This window comes from Lissotriton vulgaris, chromosome 9 (genome assembly GCF_964263255.1).
Source record: "Lissotriton vulgaris chromosome 9, aLisVul1.2, whole genome shotgun sequence".
NCBI classification, from domain to species: domain Eukaryota; kingdom Metazoa; phylum Chordata; class Amphibia; order Caudata; family Salamandridae; genus Lissotriton; species Lissotriton vulgaris.
In genome coordinates this window covers 1,192,810,494-1,192,834,238 of record NC_141697.1, presented here as the reverse complement: position 1 = coordinate 1,192,834,238, position 23,745 = coordinate 1,192,810,494, and the positions used below count along the sequence as shown (strand labels likewise).

Genomic DNA, 23,745 nt, shown 5'->3' with positions numbered 1-23,745 from the left:
GGGAGTGAAATTCGTTTGGTCTGAAGACTTGCAGAAAGTTTTTGACCAGGTTAAGAAGATCATTGAAGACTCACCTGCTTTGCATCCTTTTTCCGACGGCTCAAAGTGTTTTATCACTGTTGATGCCAGTCTTACTGGCTTGGGTGCCGTTTTGGGACAATGGTTCGAGGGCAAAGAACATACGGTTGCCTTTGCATCCAGAACACTTCTTTCTGCTGAAACTAGATACAGTACCATCGAAAGAGAAGCTCTGGCTTGCGTTTGGGCTATTCAAAAATTCAAATCTTACATTTGGGGTCGTGAGTTTGAGATTTACACAGATCACAAGCCCCTTATGCACATGCTTTCCAACAGTACTTCAAATAGGGCTTCTGCCAGACTTGTTCGCCTTCTTTCCAAACTCCAGGAATTTCATTTTTTTTCAAGCATATCTCTGGGGGCAAGAATTTCAGGGCAGATTGCCTCTCAAGAATGTCTTTGACTGATGATTCTATTGTTGATGATGATATCGAGTGTGTTGTTGCCACCATTGATGCAATTGCTGAATGTCAACCTATTTCTGAAGCTCAATGGAATTTAGCTTATAAAGAAGATGTTATTCTCTCTAAAGTTAAGGAGTTTATTGTCAACAAATGGCCTGAACGCAGAACTCTGTCTTCTGAGTTAAAAGGTTTTGCAAATGTGTCTGAGGAACTTTCTTTAGTCAATAATATGGTCATGCGTAACGATTTATTTGTTCCTCCTCAGTCAGTTCGTGATCATATTATTCGTTCTCCTCATCAAGGTCACCTTGGTATTGTTAAGACTCGTCAACGCATCAAACAATTTTACTGGTGGCCTTCCATGGATTCTCAAATTAGAAGGCTGATTGATAATTGTACTCAATGCATACTCTCTGACAAACATTGGAAAACTCTTTCCACTCCTTTATGTCCTGTTCCCCTTCCAGCTGGTCTATGGGACAAAGTGGCTTTGGATTTTTCTGGTCCATATGATGTTTTACCAATTGAGAACAAGTTTTTAATTCTTCTTGTTGATTACTATACCAAATGGCTCTATTACTCCTTTTGCAACTCTGCTTCTACTGACAATGCTGTTAAATTTTTACAATCTGTGTGTGATATTGAAGGCTTTCCTAAAACCATCGTTACCGATAACGGTACTCATTTTGTCTCTCAAAAAATGTGCTCTTTTCTCAAAAGTCATGATATCGCTCACTACAAAGTTGCTTTGTATTCACCCTCTTCCAATGGTTTGGTCGAGAGGTGTAATCGTATTATTAAGGAGGGTGTTCAAACTGCCATTTCTTCTAGGCTAGATCCTTTGCCTTTTGTTCATGACAAGGTCTGGGCTTATAATACCTCTCCCCACTCTACAACTGGTGTCTCGCCATTTACCTTACTTAGGAAAAGAAAAGTTCATTCGTTTCTCAATCCTAGTTGGTTACATAAGGATTGTAATTCGTCTGATAATTCTTTTTCTGTTCAGGAACATGTGAACGCTAAACAATTTTCCATGAAATCTCGTTTTGATGAAGGCAAACATTCTGTTGATCAGCCTTTGCAAAAGGGGGATATGGTTCTCATTAAGAATCCCAAAAGAGTTTTAAAAGGGAAATCTAAATTCTCTTCTCCAAATTTGGTCACACAAGTCAGCAAAGCTTCAGCTCTCCTTGATGACAAGGGATGGTGGAACAAGCGGGTTCTTGTTAAGGTTTCTCCACTTCAGGCCCATGTCATCAAAGAACATGCCACTTCAGATTCTGAGCACTGTGATTGGTTTGATTTGACTTATGTACAACCCTCCTCTTCCAATCCCGTTTTTGAAACCTCCACATCTTCTCAATCCGTGGTTCCTGTGCTTTCGCCCCTGTCCTCGGAAGTGAATCCCATTTCTTCTGCAGTTTCTCATTCTGCAGTCCCTGTCAATTTGTCATTACCTCACGATACAGTTTTTAAAGAGACTTCTGAAGTGGCAACCAAAAGAGCTTTTCGTTTGAAGCAGTTGTCTTGTAGATTGAGAGACTATGTTTTGGAGTAGAACTGCTTCTCTAAATGTCTGTTATTTTTGTTACCCTTTCTAGAGGGGAAGATGTTATATTCACTTTAAGTACATTTCCTTTCTGTATTATTATTTATATATTAAGTGTCTCGTGGTTGCAATCACGAGACTTGTTCCATGTACTGTGTTCCAGAACCATGCCTTTCAGTCGTGGAGATTCTCTGAACGTCACTCTGGACGTTGACCCCTTCACGACTGGAAGGCTCTGGTTGTGGGTGTTATGGACTTAATTGAATTACAATTAAACCCACATCTGAATCACCTTCAAGCATCCGGTGCTTTATTTAACAAAGTGTTTATTTATAAAGGCAAGGATGAACAAACATCGCACTGCTGGTGTAAACAAGCTTCTTATTTCCTCTGTCAAACCCTTCAAACCCGTCTCCTCTTCTCTATAGCTAGATGGGTTAAACTAGCTATGCAAATGGCAGGCGTTGACCTCCAAAGATTTCAAGCACATTCTTTAAGAGGCGCTATGGCTAGCCAATCTTTTTTAGAAAGGAGGTAAATTAGATTATATCCTTAAGGAGGCCGACTGGTCCAGTTCCTATATCTTTGCAAAACATTACTGCAAACCTGTAGGACATATGTCTGATGTGGTTTTACTAGACTACCAACATGCAGAATGGTAGCCTCTGGTCTTGTAATGAAATTGCAATTCTCCTATTACCATGACCGGAGAATCTGAATTTCAATAAAATCACGGAGGCTAACATTATCCCAACCCTCCCATCCCGGGAGAGGTCTCCTATTATAGCATGTTTTTCATTTATTTTAATTTACTTTATTGTATTTGTTTGAACATTAGAATTTAAAAAAATTAAAAGAAAAAGGGATTTATAATGAGGAAACATCTCAGTTATTTATACCCTTAATGTTCTCCCTTTTCATAGGGCTTATTAGTGCAATTTTTAATAATTTTTCCTTTTTCAGATAATTCAACATAATTGGTTCCTCCACAAGATGCAGGATCTCACCTGGAGTTCTACGATTTCCTCATCTTCCCTCCAAGCAAGACTCGGCATCGTACCTTTTGTTCCTTTGGATTTCATCAGTTTCTAAAGAAGCTAATCTTTTTCATAATACTTGAACTCTGACTTTCATTGCATGTAAAAGAGGCAGATCTAGCCTTGTTGCCAATGTAACCTATGAGTATTCTAGAGCTTTGCTTTGTGATGTATTAACTTTAAAATGGCTGCTTGAAGTTGCATTAAAGGAATAATGCATAATGTTAGCCTCCGTGTCTTGAAGGAAATCCAGATTCTCTGGTCATGGTAATAGGAGAATCGCAATTAAAGATCATCAGAAGGCCTTAGAAAGGCTGAAACGGTTCAGAAAAAGAAAAAAGAAGAAAAAAAAAAAAAGAGAACAGACCCCCTCACATCCTGAACCAGACGCTCATAATTTAAGGGACTCTGGAAATAGCTCTGCCTTCTCTGAACAAGTTTTCAGAGAGATATAGTTCATCATGGCAATTCTTTCTGTTGTAGTGGCTGCTTTGCTGCGGTTCCCAGTTTCTGCTGCTGAGGCACAGCCGGCAGGTCCTGGGACGGTCGGCATGGAATAAAATCGAGAAAGCTTAGACTTAGTGATAATGCATTTTATACCTTTTCACACCACCTTCCACTTTGACTGCCAAGGGTAACTATATGCAAATACATAGTTTCACTTACATTATTTGTACTGCCTCTTGCCACACTTATTGTGTTTACTTGATATTTAACATACTTTTATTCAAAAACAAAAGTTGCACTGTGCATACATATCCCAATATGAACATAGGAAAAAGAAAAATTGGGAAACCTATCACAAAACAGATAAGAAGTATGCTACCAAATACTGAGATATGAAAAGACACGGTAGCTTCCTCAATCCAGGGATGTTCTATTCCACAAGTGGTCCTGTGACAACCAAATTCTAAACACGGTCACATTATTTTACAAAGGTATTTTATTTCACTTTGTGAAGCCACTATAGGGCCTTTTCACCCTTTACATTTACATTCCAGGGAAACGCTTTTCTGTTATGTAGAAATTCACAAAGACATCAAAACAAACAGTGTAATGTTTGAGAACAAAAGCATAGCAAACTGCTAACACTTTGCTTCCCACAGAATACACTTGTTTATTAGGAAACAAAATAAAATTTGATAAAACCAACACAGAAAAGCACACATTACATTTATCGCCTTCAACTACGGGCAATACATGTAACTGCAATGTGGACAGCCCGTCCCTTTTCAGATCAATGCTTCATCGCAGTAGACACACAATAGAGAGCACAGGTCGGATGCGGACCGCTTTCATTGGATGGGCCACAAAGGGGGCTGCAAGGCCAGCTTCCCAAGATTTGAATGGATCTTCTAAAGCCCAACAAGTCTTTACGCGATCCACCATTTTCTTTTAAACATCAACTTACACGAGCAAAAGGCTTGTCTGTATCCTGCACGTTTGCTCCCCAGAGTCCATTGGTTTCAAGAAAAGAACCAGTGGCAAAGAGGGAAATTGTTGTAAATGAAGTAACGAGGCAGCACACCAGCGTTGTGTGGTTCAGGGTAATTTATTAGGTTGCGATGTAGAAAACCCAACCATCGTGAACAAGGCCAAACGGGCAACTGCCAACCGTTACATCGAACACAGGACATGTCACCAAGTCGGGCAGCGCGAGCACAGCGCGCGAAATGGACAGTGACGCAGAGCACAGGGCGAATATAACACATCTCCTTTCCTTAAACAGAGAATGAAAAGGATACAACAGAATAAATAAGTCAAAAGCTCATAGTAACCTTTTACAAAGAAAAGGTGAAACACAAGGAAAAACAAAGCAGCATCGAACACATTACTTACTCTTGAGAATGCAGGACAAGATAAAACAGGCCATTCAACCCCACATCCTCCCTTAAACAGACGAAGTTACACATAGTCTTTCAAATAGGCAGGAGCAACCTTACAGCGAAGAGGTCTGCAAACCCTATCAGCAACCACATCCTTAGAAGTTTGAGCTGAAGGAACAGACTTAACCCTTTTTTGGTAAAGTGCTACCTTGCGGAGGTTCCACGTTTGACCATTTTGTAACTTAACGTAATTGCCAACTACGGACCTTACCTGGTAGGGTCCCCTAAATTTGTTGAACATCCTTTGATTACCCCCAGGTTTTACTTTTACCAGGTCCCCTTCAGCTATTTTGGAAGAGACAGCTTTCCCCAGGATGTTGCCTCCCACCTTGTTTTTTTTTTCATGTAGCCAAGTAGGAATGAGTTTAGTGCCTGGCACCCTCCCCCTCATGAGCTCAAAAGGTGTTACAGACATGTTGCTATGAACAGCTGTGCGGTATGCCCACAGCATTTCTTTAATCTCCTTCTGCACAGGGCGACCTGACGCTAAAGCGAGCTGCATAGTGCCCTTAACAAGCCTATTTATTCGCTCACAAAGTCCATTCCCTTGTGGGTTGTAGAGCGATGTACGCAAATGCTTCAAACCAAGAAAAACAAAATATCCTCCATAATGGCAGAGGTAAGCTGCGTACCATTATCCGTTATCACCATTGAGGGAATACCCTCACGTCGAAATATCTCATCAAGGACCTTGACAGTGGATTCAGCAGTGATGCTTTTCATGAAGGCAACCTCAACCCACCTTGAAGTTGAATCAACCAATACCAAGGCGAATTTCTCAGCATCTGTCACATCATGAAAGGGACCTATGAAATCAATGCAGACCTTCTGCCATACACCATCGTCAGCAATAATCTTCCCCATGCCATCTTTACTTGCACAAACCTGTAACCTCTTTTCAGACTCCTTGCACGGCTGGCATTGCTCAACCCAACCCTTCACCTGTGCATCTACCCCTGGCCACCAAAAATCAGCTTTGACACGTTTGCCAGTAAGGGTTAGGCCTAGATGGCCCTCATGCGCCAGGGCAATGATACAGGGTCTAAGGGATACCGGAGGTATATATTTCTCGCCCCGCACAAGGATATGCTCGCCCTGTAAAGAAATCTCGTCCTGTAACTGAACATAAGGCCTAAGAGCAGGTGAGACCGTACTCTGCCTTGACACCCCTTCTTTGCACATCTTGATTAAGCCAGCCATAACAGGATCTTTCCCCATTTCCTCAATCCATTCCCTCCTAGATATGGAGCTGGGTAAATCACTTTCTAAGTCATCTAAAAACGCAACCACATTTTCAGTCACTAACTCCTTAGGCGGCTCTTTAGTGTCAGGTAATCTAGATAGGCAGTCCGCAACACTGTTGCACCAACCAGGCAAGTATTCTACACTACACGTGAACTCTTGTACACTAACAGCAAGTCTCGCTAACCTCCCAGAGCAGTTCCTAATCCCCCCAGGGGCTAAAACCTTCAATGGACCACATCTGCATGGGAATAGCATTCACACTGACTCACAAGCTAGTTGGGCTATTGAGAGGTGACTGCCTGATTCTGGAATATGCTGTGAGCCCTCTGAAGAGGGCCACTGCAAATTGGGGCTTCTGGGGTCACACATCTGTTACCCCAGTCTTGAGTGGCAGACAACCAAATTAATAGTTAAAGAATTGGTTTTAAAAAATAATGCATATTCATGCTTAACGAGCATTTAAAATAATATAGACTGGAAACTTACATCAGTCTTTAGGCAACACCTTGAACACCCTACTAGCCTAGTATTCTTAGCAATATAAAATTAATGTGATTTAATTTTCTATTCCACTTTAATATTTGTAGTAAGCACCTTATTAGGTTTCTGAAATCTTTTACAGCCAAGGCAATTCTGCAAACCCCATGGTGGGGAGCGAATAAGTCACATTCAAGGCTCTTACCAGCCAAACCAATGCAGTGCATGTCTGTTGACTTACTCCAAAAGAGGCCAAGTACAAAAAACAAAGAGCATTCCGCTTCTCAGTAGAAAGTTACAATTTTTGTAGTGTTTAAGATGAAAAGGTAAGCCAAAAGGGAGCAATTTATAAAGCATCAGGTTTAGATAATTATCGTGTCCTTACCTTATAGGGTACTTCCCCAAGCGCCACGACTCTGGCTTCCTTCAACCAGGTGTCTTGTGAATGCAGCGTGTGGACACACTCTCTGTACAGACCAAGAGAAAGACGTACATATTCAGCCCAAGAGCCACTTCAAAAGCCTTTTACAACCACCATGAAAAACCATAAACAGGATTTAAATCTACATAAGTTAACCTGCTTCTTTGTGACTTTTGTTGTAATAAGTCTTTTTTATGTGTGTTCTGCCTTCAACTCTTAAACCCATCAATTTTTCCTGTCTGCAAATTTATGGGGGGAAGACTATGATGGGACATAAATATACTCTCAAAGGATCTTTAATTGGATGCAGTGCACCATCAAATGCCTCATTCATTCATTTTTTATTTCAAATTTGGAGTGGCTTTACTGTTTCTGCAATGTATTACCTAAGGGCTATGTAAAGCTACATCACCAGGTATGGAAAAACGCCCCCCCCCCCACCCCACATCTGTTGTGTCCTCAACCTCAACTAATCATGGAAGTTTCCCTTTTTCCGTCTCTAAAATTGCTGTCAACAGTGCTTCAAATGGTGCATATAGTTGTTAGTGAAGTGAGAACCGGCTCACCCAAAAGTACTCCGATGCTGGCAACTACATTTAAACAGAGTGAAGAATTTTAAACCGCATTCTCTTTGGGTATCAGCCACTGAATGTTGGTAATTCCTAGCTATAGCAAAACGCAGTCCAGTCCTGCAAAAATGTCTTGCATTTTCCAATGAATCTGGAACTATCAGCTTGACACACCTTCTCAGGTTCAGAAAAGCCACTGTGGTTCAGATTCCCCTGTACAAATGTACTGAATACCTCTAAGGAAATTAAGGGACTTCAGGTAGCCGTCTCCACTATTGGGGGTGTCCACCTTGAACTAACTGGAGCAAACAACACTAGCAGATATTTAAAATTAAAGGCCACTTCACAATGTTGCATTCAGATTGTCTGCTGGCTCTTCACTGCAGTACGGTTGTGTGTCCTTCTGAAGGAAGCACTAGCTTCTATTGCGTAGATCTCAGTGCGCTAACGTGCTAGGGAGTAGCTGAGAGCATGGTCAGTGTTCCTTGCTGGAGGAAAAATCTGAAGTAGTTGTTGCAAAATGGCTGCTGAAGATTGTGACATTTTAAATTCTCAATATTGTCCAAGAAGAGTTCAATCTTCAGTAGCGACTTCAGGATTAAGCCTCAGTCAATACCTACATAAGAGTGCCCTCTCCTACTAGAGTCATTGTTTGCTAATGTGATGCATCAATTAAAACAGGAAATGTATAACCCAAACTTGCAGACTTTGAAAAAGGAATAGTGCAGCACAATGCAGCTCTCTACTTTCTCACCTGGAGTACACAGCCTCTCCTTTGCAGTAGCCTAAAATAGTAGCGCTTTCTGGGTAAATGGCCTCATACTTCAACAGATGCCTCTTTAAGACATAAAGAGGGTGACTCTTGAACTGGGAGATGGACGTAGGCAATGGCTTCTCTAGAAGCGTCGCTTGAAGCTGCAAGTGAAACAGTAAATTAGACGCTATGCACATTAGAAACAGATAAAACACAAAACACTCTCTCCCCTCAACTACCTTAATTCTGGCCAAAGGTGGCAGCTGAGAAGGATTTAAAAAAAGCATCCTCAGGATTTCCGAAAGGATAGACCACATATCATGAAAGGATAGACCACATATCATAATATTGTCAGAAATGCAGACAATAAAATAAAAATAAATAAATAAAAAAAACACACAGGAAGCAAACCCACAACCCTTTCCTCAAAAGGTATTAGCATTAGCTTGTGGACCTTCACTGAATTATGTACCGGGCATCTGTCACCCCAGTGGCAACTACAGCTGCAGCCCTTTCCACAAGACTCTAGATATTAACTCTGGTAAGGGTCTGTGGCCACTTCTCTTACATACAATGTTTTCCTTGTCTGCTCACGACCAGGCAGTTCCACTAGTTCAACTGAAGCAATTTTTCTAACCAAAGCTTAAATTGGCAACACGAAATATGTAGTGGACCTTTAAGGGCAAGTCTGTGGCAATGCGTTAAAAATACTTGTTATAGGGAGATATCCTTTCTTCCACTCCACAAACAATTACTATAGTTCCCTGTGGTTCAATTAGAACTAAGCAACTCCACTTTTACTGTGTGTTATATATGTGTTGGAGTAATATATCAAGAATACACGGTGCAAGGCATCTGAGCTAAGTTCTGGACTCGCCACCTTTCCCAAAACCTGCAGTGCAGCTTTCTACAGCAAGTTGTAGGATCTGGGTATAGGGTATGACCTTCAGTCACGCCCTTCGCCCGACCTTGTGCCCGCTGGCACAAGCTATGATGTTCCCAAAGCTCATGCAAACCACTTTATCTCCCTCTCCTATGAGCCCTTCTGGGCACTGGATGTACTTACAAAACAGTACCTCTGGAGCTATTAATTTAAAGACTTGTGGGGTACACATGGATAGGTCATGTATTTCATCCGTACTTTCGTCAGAGAAAGTCATTAAATTATCATAATCATTAAAAAAAAATCAGAAATGAGTATTAAATAATTGTGCTACATTGATCACATAGATCATTGCATTTTATGTTCATCAAAGGACTTTGTGCATTAAGTAAACATCTGTTCTCAACAGATTATCAATTTACATGACGATGCCCCAATATCATCAATTTATCCAGTAAATTCAGCGATCTTCAAACTAATTAGAGGAAATAACTACCACCATTGAGGAGGTGTGAGCTGTGACTCAACACAAAAATAATTATAAAAATGGAAGAATTAGAAAAGGTAATAACCAATCTTTTGGAGCAGCCAAATTAACCTGCTAAACAGTAGCAAACGGTGTGTCTTTTTTGTTTCTTTGAGAGTTATGGGGAAAGGGGGGGAACCAAAGAAGAATATCTTCTTCTATGTTGATGAAAAGATTCAGGTTATTGCTGTTCTCACTTCCTCTGTTGAGCATTCGGAGTCCTAATCCTCGGGGTAGAGTCTCGTCTGAAAAGCATTTCTAAGCCAAGTTTCATCTTGACACAAAGTCATGGGTAATTCTATTTTTGCTGCTGCGGAGAGCAAAAATTAATTCCAATGGGGCTTGAAACTGGAAATGATGTGATCACCACAAAAATACATAACTCTGCCTTCTTCTGAATGATCAGCACCAAAAGGAGATATTAGGCAGACAATAAAACCATATGTTCAATTCTGTGCAGATTCAACAAACAGCACCAAAGTTATTAGCAATAAGAACAAGGACAATTTCTCTGAAGGTCTTAACTCAACATTAACTGCACAGTTGATTGCAGTTAAAGGAAAGTAAGTGTCTGTAGCAGCAACAGCATAAAACCTCAAAAGACAAGAAATTCACAAGTTAGGGTGCCTCGGGAGCATACATTCTGAATTGGGGAAGCTGTGAAGAAGCTCGATCTGCTACGGTGTGGAATGAAAGGTGTGCAAGGTCTAATCCAAGACCTGGCTCCTTTCAATCAGATTCTTCTTGTGCTTACCACCTCATGGTTTCAGATACCTTGACCGCTGTCTACTGATGAACCATCCATGTGGCCGAGGAGGAGTAGTTTCACTGGTGTGAAAATCAATAGGCCCCACTGGAGTTCACTTTTGTAGGGGTGCCAGAAACATTGTCAGAACCTTCTGTGAATTCTCTTATCCAACAGACCTTGGTTGGGGCACAGAGTTGGCCATTATGGGTATGCAGATTTCAAGGTGAAGATCATGCGATGGGAACACTGAAGTGCCATGGAGGAGATGGGCCTGGTGGAGTCCCGCCGCTGAGAAGCAGAGTGGTAAACCTAGCTTCATAAGAGGAGATGCTTGGAGAAGTAACTAGACCGCTAGTTCACTCAACAGACGTGCTCCCTAGCTCAGGAATCACTGTGATCATGGCGGGCGAGGGCTCTTATATTTAACGGTGTCTAGCTACCACGGGGTGTAAATTCACCCCACATCCCTAGGATTTTTTTTAGATCTATATCAAACAGGGAGACATGGTAAATAAATATACTCGATTTCATATCCTTCTATTACTCACTAGGTCATAAACTTGATGTAATGTTTGTTCTGGTAGTTGTGTTTGACGCATATTTTGGATGCCTACGGTTCTTTCAGCTGCATTCACTTTTGCCTGTCAAAACTTACATGGCCTGTGCATTGCATTTCTATGACGTACAACAAGTGTAGATGGAATGGTTTCCAAACCCCACAAAATGCTGCAGCATGCAGTGTGGGGTTAAAAAGCTCACCCACTTCTGCACACCATCAACTTCACTGGCTGTCTATTGCTCACAAAAGTCTTTTTGAAGCACTGTGCCTTTGTCAAACTCATTCAGAACAGTGAACAAGATACTTATATGTCCTCAATGTATTCCTGCTACTCCCCCACCCCCCCTTATACGTTGTGTTCGAGCTCACAAGGACTCATAGCAGTCCCAAAAACTAAAATACAAGGACTGTAAGATGCCCTTTGTCAGCTCGGACGTCTAATGCATGGAATGCTAAGTCTCTGCTTCTACAAGCTCAATCTACATAAAACAACAGAAGTCCTAGTAACTAAATGGCGCAGAGGTGTGGACTGGTGTGCCGCCCAGGAGAAACCCTTGTTTGAGGCCAGGGGGTCCCAACCAAACACAAAAGGATCGGGGGCAAATGGATAAATCAACTGAGATGATTAGGGTTTATGTCTGTCTATTCACTTTGAATGTACTCCTCATTAGGCCTACTCATTATGCATCGTAGATCTGGATCGTTATGAATGTTTGCGCACAGCCAGTGCTGGCACACTCTGAAATGCCAATGGATAATGAGCAAATGTGCTGTACTGTCATTTGTTTCTCAAAAAATCAATAAAGTTGATTTTCCAAAAAAAAAAAAAAAAAAACAGAAGTCCTACTTGTTTAACATTACAATCTACTCAGTCTCTAATTCCGGCTATCCAATCAATTTGCCGATCAGCGCCAGGATATTTCTTTTTGAGGCTTCAGTGAGCTTAATAAATATATTTTCATTCATTAAATCCCCATTTCTTTCTGCCAGTATTGTATTCTATACCTTATAACTGGACTCCTGGAGCTGGGGGATGCAAGATCTCTGATCTTGGGAGGACTCAGGATGAGAGGAGCTGCTTTACTCAGAATGTTTAGGATACTAGCAGGAATTGTGCATTATGATCCATCGCAGCCTTCCAAAAGCGGAAAGGCTTCGCTGGTTCAAGAGACCCTGCCATCTGCCTGCACTTGGGAGTCCTGATTTTCTACTTAGACTTCTTCAGTCTGTCGCTCAACACCCTCATCCCTACAGAATTCTCTCTTAATGGAGTAGGTCAGAAATTACAGATTGCATTCCATTTTAACCTAGAGATATAATGCAAATAAGTTTGTATCCCATTACTGCGCTCATGTAAAGTAAATCCAAACTAAACGGTCCAAATATTAACAAAATAAACATGAACTGTCCTTATGGCAAGTCTGTTCATATGTAAACCTCTCCAATATTCATAGGGTATAGTTTGTGCTCTGTGAAACTGCACATAAATAAAGAATTTACCTCCTCCAACCGCCTCCAGTGTAACTCAAATTATCTGCATGAATGTCGGGTGCACACCTTTGCATCATTTTGCTGAAGTCGCAATGCATGCCACCAAAAAAGACACTGCCAACATCTCTACTTCACCACTTATTCTTCTGTCATGTTCCTACATAATTATGTATCTATAAAACAGACGGTACTCATTTCTAATCTAGATGCACATGAAACTGGTGTGCCAATTTCATACTTTTAAATGCAACAATACAAGACCAAACCATTTGCGTTGTTTCACTAATCATAAAATCCAAGCATGAATGCTTAACAGCGCTTGTGGCCAGGCATTTCTTACTACTCAGCGCAGGATTAGAATGTTCTGTTAAGTATACATTATTTTTACCCAGCCTGAAGCAGTGTATACTACGTTCCCCAGTAGTAGGCATTTGCCAAGAACCTAAGCTTTCCTACTTGCATTGCAATGTGGACACATTTTGCTGAATTGTATCAAATTGCTGTGAATGTTGCACTACTTAAGAAAGTCAAGAAACCAATATTTTGATCAACATTACTAAGAGTACATTATGTAAAAATATACTGCACCTCCTGGTTTTCCTTCTTTTCCCTTTCAGAGAGTGGACTTCTATAGGCTGCTAATGTTTCCTCCCACCATTCTGCATCAACACGCCGCTTCCTTGTTGACGTCATCCAAATTGCATCATATCTCTGCGTGACATCCTTCACACATCCATCGTTGTCGATTCCAACAACATACGTCATTGGCTTGGTGGCTGCCTTGTAGCAGAGCTGTGGCTTGTTGATGGTGTTGTGTATACAGTCTACACAAATCCACCTGTTTTCCCGCTCTAAGAACACCTCCACCCACTGATCCATGCCTGTGGAGTTTACTGGGACTTCCATTTCTTCCTCATCACTGGAAATTATTTTGCTCCTCTTCTTGGAATCCATGGAAGTGTCCTCTGGTGCCTCCTTATCCTCAGAAGGTTTGGGCTGGTCTAAACTCTTGGCTTCATGCACCGTAAGACTTTGTGACCCAGAGGATCTCCGTTTCTTCTGAAATGAGCTTCCATAATCAGTCTCAGAAGAAGTGCTGTCCTCACTGTCCGAGAGAAGGAAGTCTGAATCGCTGGACTCCTCACTCAGGCTTCCTTCTTTGTAAGAGACCTTGGAGGCCACTGTCCGCCGACGCTGATTTTTGGGCATCGGCATTCCCTCTTTAACGCCCACCTTACTCTCTCCATCTGAAAGACCCTTCAGCCTTTTCACACCTTTGCTCATTTTAATATCGTCTGCAGTTCTTTTGGATCCAGGGGAGCTCAACTTTTCAGATTTAGTGCCACCTTCTTCCTCTCCACTGTCTTCTTCTGAAAGAGTCTTCGCCTTCTTCCCCCGCTGCCGCCCTGCACTTTTTTTTGATGCAGCTTTGTTAGCACTTCCTTTACCTCCTGAAGAGCGGCGTGATGATTTAGAACTGGAAGCTTTTTTATCCTACAAAAGTACAAAAATATATATTTAGATCAATATAATTCCAAAACTATTTAAGAGAGGATAGCAAACTTACGTCTTCAGTATAAGTGGATCTCAAAAAGGAAGGTGCTCAACACCAGAGAGGAATATGGTTCATTACCAACAGTCCCCCTAATTCAGACAGCAAACAAGTCTTTCACAAATGGATGCTGCGTTGCGCAAATAGGGATTTGCAACTCAAAAAGAAATCCAGCAACTAACAAAGGGGGGAGCCACAGCACACAAAAGGGGTGCAGCAATTCAAAGGGAAGGAGTCTTACTAAATCATTGCAACGATGGGATGCAGTTAAGAAGAACCTGGTACTTGATGATAGGATCTAACCAATCATGGTGTAACCTAATGCATAATGTCACACAGCTTGCCACTACTCAAAAGAGGAGCTAGATACTTCTTGCTACAGTGTTTTATTTCCTTCAAGGATCTAGCATATCTTGGCAGAATCCAGTGTTAGATGTCATATCATGGCAAGGTCAGACTGAAGGCTGACAACTCTGTAGATAATTATTTTCTAGTGTATCTAAATTAGACGCAATGTGCAAAGGACACATTTTGTCCTAACACACCAGATTCACCTTTCACCCCTCTTTTTGAAAGTGTTCTGCAGTTGCCTCAACTTTGGGGGTCCAAAAGCCCCTCAATACTAACTGGTCTCCAAGGATTCTTGCATTTTCCAGTTGTTTTACCGCATACCTTCGCTGATGGTTGCTTCAATGGGATGGGCTGCAAAGACAACACCAGCCGGCAGAGTAGCTGTAATGATCTTAAAATAATTAAAAATACCTGTGAGAAAATGAAAAAAACACAACCATCATTAACAAAATTGAAATCAGTCTTGGGTGTGTATGTAATGGTAGGTCAGATTTTACAGTTGAGCAAGGAGCAATGCTACCTTTCCTCTTCAGCAAGGACAAGAAATACCCTAATGTAATAAAAGACATATATGACAAAACTCAATGCCGTCATCAGGAACAGAATCACCACACCGACCAGGAAACAGCCTCACAACAAGGAACTCGTCATGCACTCCAGAGGAAATATTCATATTTGGAGTTAGAGACTTGAAACCCTTCGTAATGAGTCTCTGCTTGTGTTACAATAGACCTAGCCAAGATGCACGGCCAGGTTACTTGTGCTGAAAGCAGTCCCCTTCAAATGCTCCACTGGGCCACCCCCTTTTTCTTAGCCTGCAATATCAGAATCCTAAATACACCTAATGTCCAAGCCCTTTACAGAATATGTTCACTTTTACCAATACCAGAGCCAACAATGACAAATTAGTGGGTAAGGCTTTTAGAGTGCTAGCTTCCAGGTTTTGTCTCAATAGCCAAGTTAAAATCAGAACCCGCTGACCTTTAGGGATCTACTAAAAGTACATGTTTAGTTTAAAACCAGTGATCAAACTTCTTGCATTTTAACTAGGCAATTTCCAGATTGTATGTGCTTTCCACCTAACTGAGAGGCTTTCAAAGATGTACACCAAACCGTAAGGGCACATCTGTTCCTGAATTTAAGTCAATGCAATTTTCACAAGGGACAGATGAAGTTGTAGCATGTTAGGAGAAGTAGTGCGGTTTAGTTTTGGGAAAGCTACTATCTAGAGCGAAAAGGTTTAGAAAGGGCAAGATTACAGTTTGGTGGATATTACTGACTGGAACACAGTGTAAAGTTTACATGGTGGGGGAGCAGAAAGCTCTTACTGAATGTATATAGGAAAACTAGTAAGGGTGTTTTTACCTACTTTAGATTTGACCTCCTAAAGGTTCATATTGACATAGACAATAGACTCTACACTTTGAACACTCACAACAACAAAGGAGTGGAGCTTTGATTGTTAGGCCTGCAACCAGCATGCAAGAAAAAACACCTACAGTCAAAACTCTAGATATGTCCAAATTAGGTTTCAATGCATTCACAGTTATCCAGTCACGAATAATGCACGCAGTCTAGCAACAGAGTGATTACGGATTCTAGAATTGTGAACAATGACTGCGAGTGGGGAAACATAGGTGTAGAAAAATGCTGAACTAATTGAAGAAGTTTATTCCAGCCCACCGGATAAGGCTTTGTAGGACGAATTAAACAAATTATCTGGGTAGACAAAATTCTATAAAGGACTTTGTACTGAATGTGGAGTCTAGAAAATAAAAGTGAACGGTCAAAGGTCATGAAAGGTGCTGAGAGTAAAGAATTTTAAGAGAAGCAATACCGTCCAGATTCAAGGATTCACACATGCATCATTCAATACAGCTCCTGGAAAGGACCACTGGTTCCTACTTCTATGGAGTCATCTGCAGATAGCTGTTAAAGCACCAGGGAACCTAAAATAATGGTGTCACGACTCAGATACCTAAGCATATCACTCAAAGCTCAGCCATTCGGATCATCAACAATACAATCTCGGCCAGCCCTTGATGTAATGTACCTTACTGAACTACAATACAGAAGTTCTTTCCTTCATCTGACCCATTGTCAATAAGTACAGAAGAAATAGTTAAATCATGGATACACATACATGAACCATTTCTTCCTCATTTCTGGCACAGAAGATCCCCAACCTACTCTCCAAGGTGGACTGCAACGGTTCTCGACCATCAGCAGACAGCTCAGGAGTGAATGTGAATGCCGCGATGAACCTGCAAGAATAAGACTCATACATAATGCGCTCTGGTTCAGCAGGACAAGCGTTTAGTAGGAGGAAGAGTCTTTAAATCTTTTACCAAGTCACAGAAATGCACATGGACTCACAGTGGATATATCGGAGCAAAGCCTTCATTGCAGAAACAGTCAGGCAAGAACAGTATTTTACAATCTCTGTTTATCATAATGAAACCAAAGATATTGGAAAGTCAACTCTCCCTTGAGTTAAGAGACAAACAACCAAGGCTCTGAAATACTTAGAATTAAAGAGCTATTACTTTTTGCTGTAATTCTTGAACTTGTTATCTGGGATGGTGCTGGGCAAGGCAACTGCAGACAGTAACCTATGGTTCCAGCAGCATGGGTGATAACAGGAGACATAAGGGAGTTTAGGAGAGCAACAAACTTTTTACAGTTGCTAGGTTTGAGTATTATCCTTGCAATAAGCATGCCATCCAATAAACATTAAAGATGTACAATACACAATAAACAAACATTCAATGTAGTCCATATGACTCTTAACTGGCACAGTGGGCAGTTTCTAGCAGCATATACACAGCCATCGCTATTCCCCTCCAGGGGCGCACATTGCTCAATCGCCTATCCCAAAGACACTCGCTTATGCACAGCATATATTCAAGCCTATTCTCTAGCTCACCACTTCACCAGATTGGACAGAAATAAGAGATCCACGCGGGGTTGTTTTATGTATTGGGCAGGGATAATCGACAGGACCACAGCTTGAAGATCTGGAAGACTGCAAACCCGATTGCGGTAGATCCCATTTGCCAGCAAGCACAGCAAGTGCACCTGTAAGTGGAGGGAATGGAGAAAAGCAGATAAACTGTGAAAAAGAGGCACTTATCATTCATTGGACCTACCTATGCCTGTTTACTGGACCCAACCTATGGTGTTACGTCGGAGGAGAATAGGAGGCTTTTAACCTACTTACAAAAGCAAATCTCCTTATATCATTGGTAAGAGTACACAGAGTGGATACAGAGGGCACCAGGCAAGGTTTTATACTCCCTAATTTTGGAGATTTAATAATTTATGAGACAGAAAAGAAACTTCATTCTTGGTGAGAATATTTTGTAAAGAATGGTACAAAAATAGAAAATTTCAAATTTAACCACATGTATTTGTTTGCTATAATCCACGTGTTCATTACGGTTAGAAGTTCACAATAAATAATCTGTATTTATTAACTCTTCAAATCAGGCAGCAACAATTGTAGAGCACGATCCTACTATGGACACAACTTATATAAACACATCACAAAGACGCTGAAAGCTTGCGTAAGAGCATATATTCTGTATATCCACTATTCCCTGGGTTTGTCCATTGGTAGTACTTGCCCAGACACAGAGTTATACAAGCAAGTATGTCACATATCCAATTTCCCAGAACTCACATCTTATGCCTTAAAACGTCTTCTTTTACAATGAAGTAAATCAATTTTTAATATAGTCCCACCCCCTCTCTCCCATAACTTGGGAAAGGGGTATAAATGTCCTTGCCAATAAATACATAAACGTACAAACTGGATAGATCCGACAGTTTCTTAGGACTTTTCCTCTGTTTGGGACATTGCCGAGGCTGTTTGGATTGGTCATAATTGTTCTCCGAGGCTTCCCATATAGGTTTCTCTCGTTTAGCGTGTTCACTGGACTATACTACTTGGTTTTATTGTGTATTTGCAGGTTCCTATGAAGCTCTAGTGTTGATTTGAGGCCCCCAAGGGTTTATAAAAAAAACTAAAGAGGTCTTTCCAATGGAAACTCTGACCTAAACCATAACTACAGAGTTATCAACTGTATTAAATTTTTTAAAAAGGTAGATAAATTATATATATGCAAATCAGTTTGTTAAAATGTGTGAATGATACTTTTAGCGAAGCTTACAAAGGGTACAGAAGCGAATGACCAACTAGAAAAGATCTAGACAAAAGCAGGAACCTATGTTCTCGAAAGTGGTTTGTCCATTCTCGATGAAATTATTTTCTCTGTATTTTTTCGCCACATCATATATGCACCTCTTCTTGCTTTTCCACATGATCAAAAGTGCTTGTCTACTGTGGCAGTCTCTCTTAAAAATTGATTGAATTCAGGGAAGAGTTTTGAACCCCTGCTTCCAGAGAAATTGCATTCTATATTTACCAGAATATACAGAGGGAAACTTTCAAAAATAGCACCCTCTCTACTCTTTGAGTCTGCATTTTTTTAAATTCAACATTGGTCATTTTAGAAGGCAGGATTATCTGCAATTTTTTCTACAGGGTTGGTTCAGTTATCCGAAAAATATAAATTATTGCTGAAATAACAGCAGACACAGAGGGGTCTTTCATTCCACTGGTAGGAAACCTATAATAATCTTAACAACAACCTACAACTACTTCCTACTCATAGCCCACGTTCAAGTCTACTCCCAATCTTTTCCCTTCAAACTGTGGCGTTGTCTTGAGACATCCTTTCCGATAAGAAATATTTGCTCATTTTACAATCTGTATAACCCCAAAGTATATCATTTATGTATTTATTTTTAAACACATTGCAGTCAAACTGGTGCTTTATAAGTAACTGAGTTCTAAGATAACCCTTTAAAACTCCTGCTGCTAGCTAAGAAGACAGCACTTTGTAATAAAATAACAATGGCACTGAAAGTATTTGTATGGGGAGTGAAAAAGGGGTTGAATAGGATCTGGATCTCCACAGCCATTGGGGAGTGAAACTGTTTTTGGGGAGAGAGGGTAGGACACTTTCAATCGCTTGTGTGTGTCAGACTGTGTTTCTGTCCCCCCATTCCTTTTTAAGATCCATTCCATCGATCAGGGGGTTCCCCAGGGTGCGGCACTAAACCCATCGCTCTTCAATCTTTACGTTCAGCCCTTGGCTGCGGTTGCTAAGCAATGGGACCTTACTATGGTCTCCTATGCGGACGATACGCTGCTGGTTATCACCTTGGCTGAAGGATCTTCTCCGACTGCCTCTAGATTCAGAGAAGGGATGACTGCGGTAGCAGAATGGATGGCCGCCAACTGCCTGCAACTAAATGCTAGCAAAACTGAGATTCTGTTGGTTGGAAACAATGCCAGTTTGTGGAACGAGTATTGTGGCCCACTGCCCTGGGTGTAATCCCTACGTCCAAGGGGGTGGTTAAAAACCTTGGGGTCCTGATGGATTCATCTCTTCCATTTCAAGCCCACACAAGGCAAGTTGCTGCCACCTGCTTTGGCCTTTTGCGGGGCCTCCGGCCTGTTCTGAAGTTCTTTGATCCACCTATACGTCAACTGATTGTTCAGGCGACTATTTTATCCCGCCTGGATTATGCTAGCTTCCTCCTTCTGGGGGCGAATAAGGCGGAGATACTCAGGATAAGTGTGGCTCACTGGTTAGAGTGGCAGACCCGGATGCAGAGATCTGACCCGGGTCCAGGGTTTAATTCCCGTCGCGGCAGGGTCTTGGGCTCAATGTCCGCGGGCCCGATAATTCTCGCCACGGTGCCTACTCTAATCATGGGTCTCACTCTGCAACTCTGGGCAATAGCTTGCTTAATCTCCACACGGGCCCTAATTGCTAAGGATGCCTGGCTTCACCTTGGGGTGCCCAGGAGTGGGCGCCTCACAGGAACAGGCCAGGATGGGTTTCTCAGCGGTACAGCGCGGGGACACACTGGCTAGTGTAACCAGGCGCTTTATAATCTCAGTTACTTACTTACTTGCTTACATACATGTAGCGTGTGCAAAATGCTGCTGCCAGAGCCCTGGTGGGTCTTCCGTGCTTTTGTTCTGCCACCAGTACTATCCATAGGTTGCATTGGCTCCCTGAGGAAAAGCGGATTCATTTTAAGACCCTGTGTCTTTCGTTTAACATACTGAAAGTGGCTAGTCCTGATCTTTTGAGCAATCTGCTCACCTTTTATGTCCCCTCCCGTCGGCTTCGTTCGGCTGGGCAACATCTGGCGGTTGTGCCTAGAATTAGGCTCTCCCGTGCTGGTGGACGCTGTAGGAAGGTGGATACCTGACTATGGTTGCCCCCAACTTTTTGCCAGGTGTTTTGCTGGTTTTCCGACTTAGTTGACCTGGGACCCTGCTATTCAGGGCCCCAGGCCCACTGCTCTCTCTCTAAAATGAATTCCATGTACCTTGGGTACATATCTAATTGGTACTGGGCCACCTTATCAGACCCTGTAACTCAGGGCATAGGTGTACCCAGAGCCTACCAGGGGCTGCAGCATGTATTATGCCACCCCTGGCTGGCCATCTAAATCTGACACAACTGGCTGCACGACAGCTGGGGCAAGGTGGTGTAATCACCCTTTGCTTTAGATATAGTATACCTATATCTAACCCTAAAATGGACACACAGATTCCTATCAGTCACTCCTATGGCAGGCCTTGACAATCCTGAAGGCAGAGTGCTTGGAATGGTGTGAGATGGTGCTCTGGCATGAGCTGAGCCCGTTTGCAGCTTGCGGAACCAAGTCCTAATAGCTGTTCCATGATAACGCATACCATATACTCTTAAGTGCATTATAATCCTCGCGGTTAAATGCTATCTTTGGTATCGCTTTATCAAAACATGTCGAGTAAGGTGTCATACGAATTGGAATACTAACCCCTCGCCAATTCTGGCGACGGGGTTAGCATTCCACCCTTCTAGAGGGACACAACATGTATGTAACTGTGAACCCCGGTTAAAGTTAACTCAAGCCTCAGCATCACAAAATGGATGCTGCCACCACAGACACGAGTCTGACCCCCTGCAGCTGGGAGTCCTTCCAGCGAGGGGAGCTTGGACAAAGGGTTTCCTGTCAGGGGCGGTGCTAGCACCATCCCAGACAGGGTTTTGTGTATCCTGGGTAGGCAGGGCTTTACAGGAAGGTGACTGCAAGTGGCACCCCGGTGCTCACTACGCATCTGCCGGCTAGAACCAGTTCCAGGGGCACACCAGACCCTGAGCTGGGGAAAGTCTGGCATGGGAGAGGGGTGTAACCACCCCCCTTCCTGGTCCCACCCCATGGGCAGGACCTAGTCGCGTACCCACCCCTTTCTTTAGGATAAAGGCAGGAGCGGGGACCCTTCCAAATTAGATCATCTTTGAATCAAGAAACTACTTTCCACGAAAGGAACTCTCGACTCTTCTCAAGATTTCTCCCTTGTGACTAAGGAGTAGTCACCCTGCATCCGCAGGCACCATCTAAGAACTCTGCGGTTAGCTGCACGTCCTTCCTCCGGAATCCGACTGACCAGCTCGACGAGACCCGGCTTCCCTGGAACCTCTGACCTCTACCTACCTCTACAGCTAAGCTGAGAACCGTAGGTGCGACGAGACCTCGAGGGACCGGCCATCATCAGAACTGCACGACTTCTTTCCAGCACGACCGCCGAGGGATCCTCTGGTGAGTGCATTGGGGTCCGAGAAGCCCCGACCCTGAGCAGCTCCAGCACCGAAGACCAGCCCCCCAGCATCCACGAGTTCTGCGTGGGGCCCTTCTGCTTTTTGGCTGCTCACCGCGTTGTCTGGCTACTAGCCCGCTGGCTTGTGGCCTTCCCGACGACGCCCGACGACATCACCACTGCTGGTCTGGTTGCTCCAGACTGGCCCTTGCTCCCTTCCAAAAGAGGAGCACCCCGGACCCTCCTGGTCCACTCCAGACGCCATTTTAGGTCCACCGCGTGGGCTTGAATTTGCCAAGACTTGTTGCCCCAATCCTGGGTCCAGCGACGTCGACAGCATCAACCATCGTGGGACAGCTCGCACCTCCATCCTGGTCGCCGACAACGCCTCCTGGTCCGTGAGACTGCAGAGCCCAGCGTCGCCCACTCACGTGGTCGAGGTGACTACCATCCGGTGCCCTCCTGGTGCCATCTGATCACTGGCTAGTGGTCACGAACTTGGTCTCCTCTGCTCTCAGGTGTCATCCATCTTCGATCCAGGGTTGGATCACTTCGAACTATCTTCACTTGTCGCCTGCCAGCAACTTCTTTCTTCAGGCTCCTGGTTCATCAACGAGGATTCCCGACGTCTTTTCAGACCTATGCAGCTGCAGCCCCTGGGCTAGGTAACTTCGGCATTTTGGTGCCCCAGCATAGCCTCACTATCCAAGGGTCCAGATCCACTGTTGTTTTCGACCTACCTTATCGGGTTTGCCCGAGAACACTAACTTTGCTTTTACTAGCTCCCATAGACTTTGTCCCGCATTCCGCGTGAGAGTGCACACTCTGCACCCGAGTCCCCTAGGCCTCCTACTAGTAATCTGAAGGTTCAGTAACGTAGTCCTAGCTATTCCAAAGCCTATTAGTCCAGTACTTACCTGCTAGTAATTTCGCATTCCACTTCCATAGTATATGGTTTTTCGTGCCCCTCGGGCATTTGTGTAAATTGTGCAATTCAAAGTATTTTTGTAAGAGTTTTGTTGTGTGCTTAGTACCCTGTCCTCATAAAGAGTACAGGGCTGTTGTGATCTAAATAAATACACTGTTTATTTTCATAACACTTGTGTGGTGTCCTTTCACTTGGTGTTCAAGGGGTATATGTGATGGTATAACAGCTGGCTTAACACGCCCTCTAGAGTTTACCCCGAAGACTGCTCGTATCCACGCTACTAGGATAGCTGGTCTATAAGGTTGACTTACAACCAATCACCATAAGGGTTGTTTGGACTGATACATAGTGATCACTAGAATAGTGAACACTGAATATCAGGCCAACTTCTCACAGACGCTCCTTCCGCCACCTTGCCCCTAGGCTGTGGAACTCCTTGCCTGAGCAAATTCGTGGCATATTCGTGGCAAATTCGTTGCTTGCTTTTAGGAAAGCTATTAAAACTTTTCTCTTTCCTCTAGTGTAACTTTTTACCATAGGACAAACTGCCACTTTTTAGACTGTTATGTGTGTCTGTACCCTCACGCGGCCAGCGCCGGGACGCCCCTTTGCTGGGGCAGC

The 23,745-nt window shown here is 42.9% G+C and overlaps 1 protein-coding gene across 1 annotated transcript in view; it reads right to left on the bottom strand.

Moving 5' to 3' along the window:
- Positions 1–23,745, bottom strand: part of XPC (XPC complex subunit, DNA damage recognition and repair factor) — an 86,606-nt gene that overhangs the window by 31,566 nt on the left and 31,295 nt on the right. Inside the window, exons 6-11 of the mRNA XM_086939261.1 lie at positions 17,457–17,608; positions 16,674–16,794; positions 14,852–14,941; positions 13,216–14,121; positions 8,421–8,581; positions 7,062–7,143 (exon numbers count right to left, since the gene is read on the bottom strand). Of these exons, the coding sequence (XP_086795387.1) occupies positions 7,062–7,143; positions 8,421–8,581; positions 13,216–14,121; positions 14,852–14,941; positions 16,674–16,794; positions 17,457–17,608 (1,512 nt within the window). The remainder of the gene's footprint in view (positions 1–7,061; positions 7,144–8,420; positions 8,582–13,215; positions 14,122–14,851; positions 14,942–16,673; positions 16,795–17,456; positions 17,609–23,745) is intronic.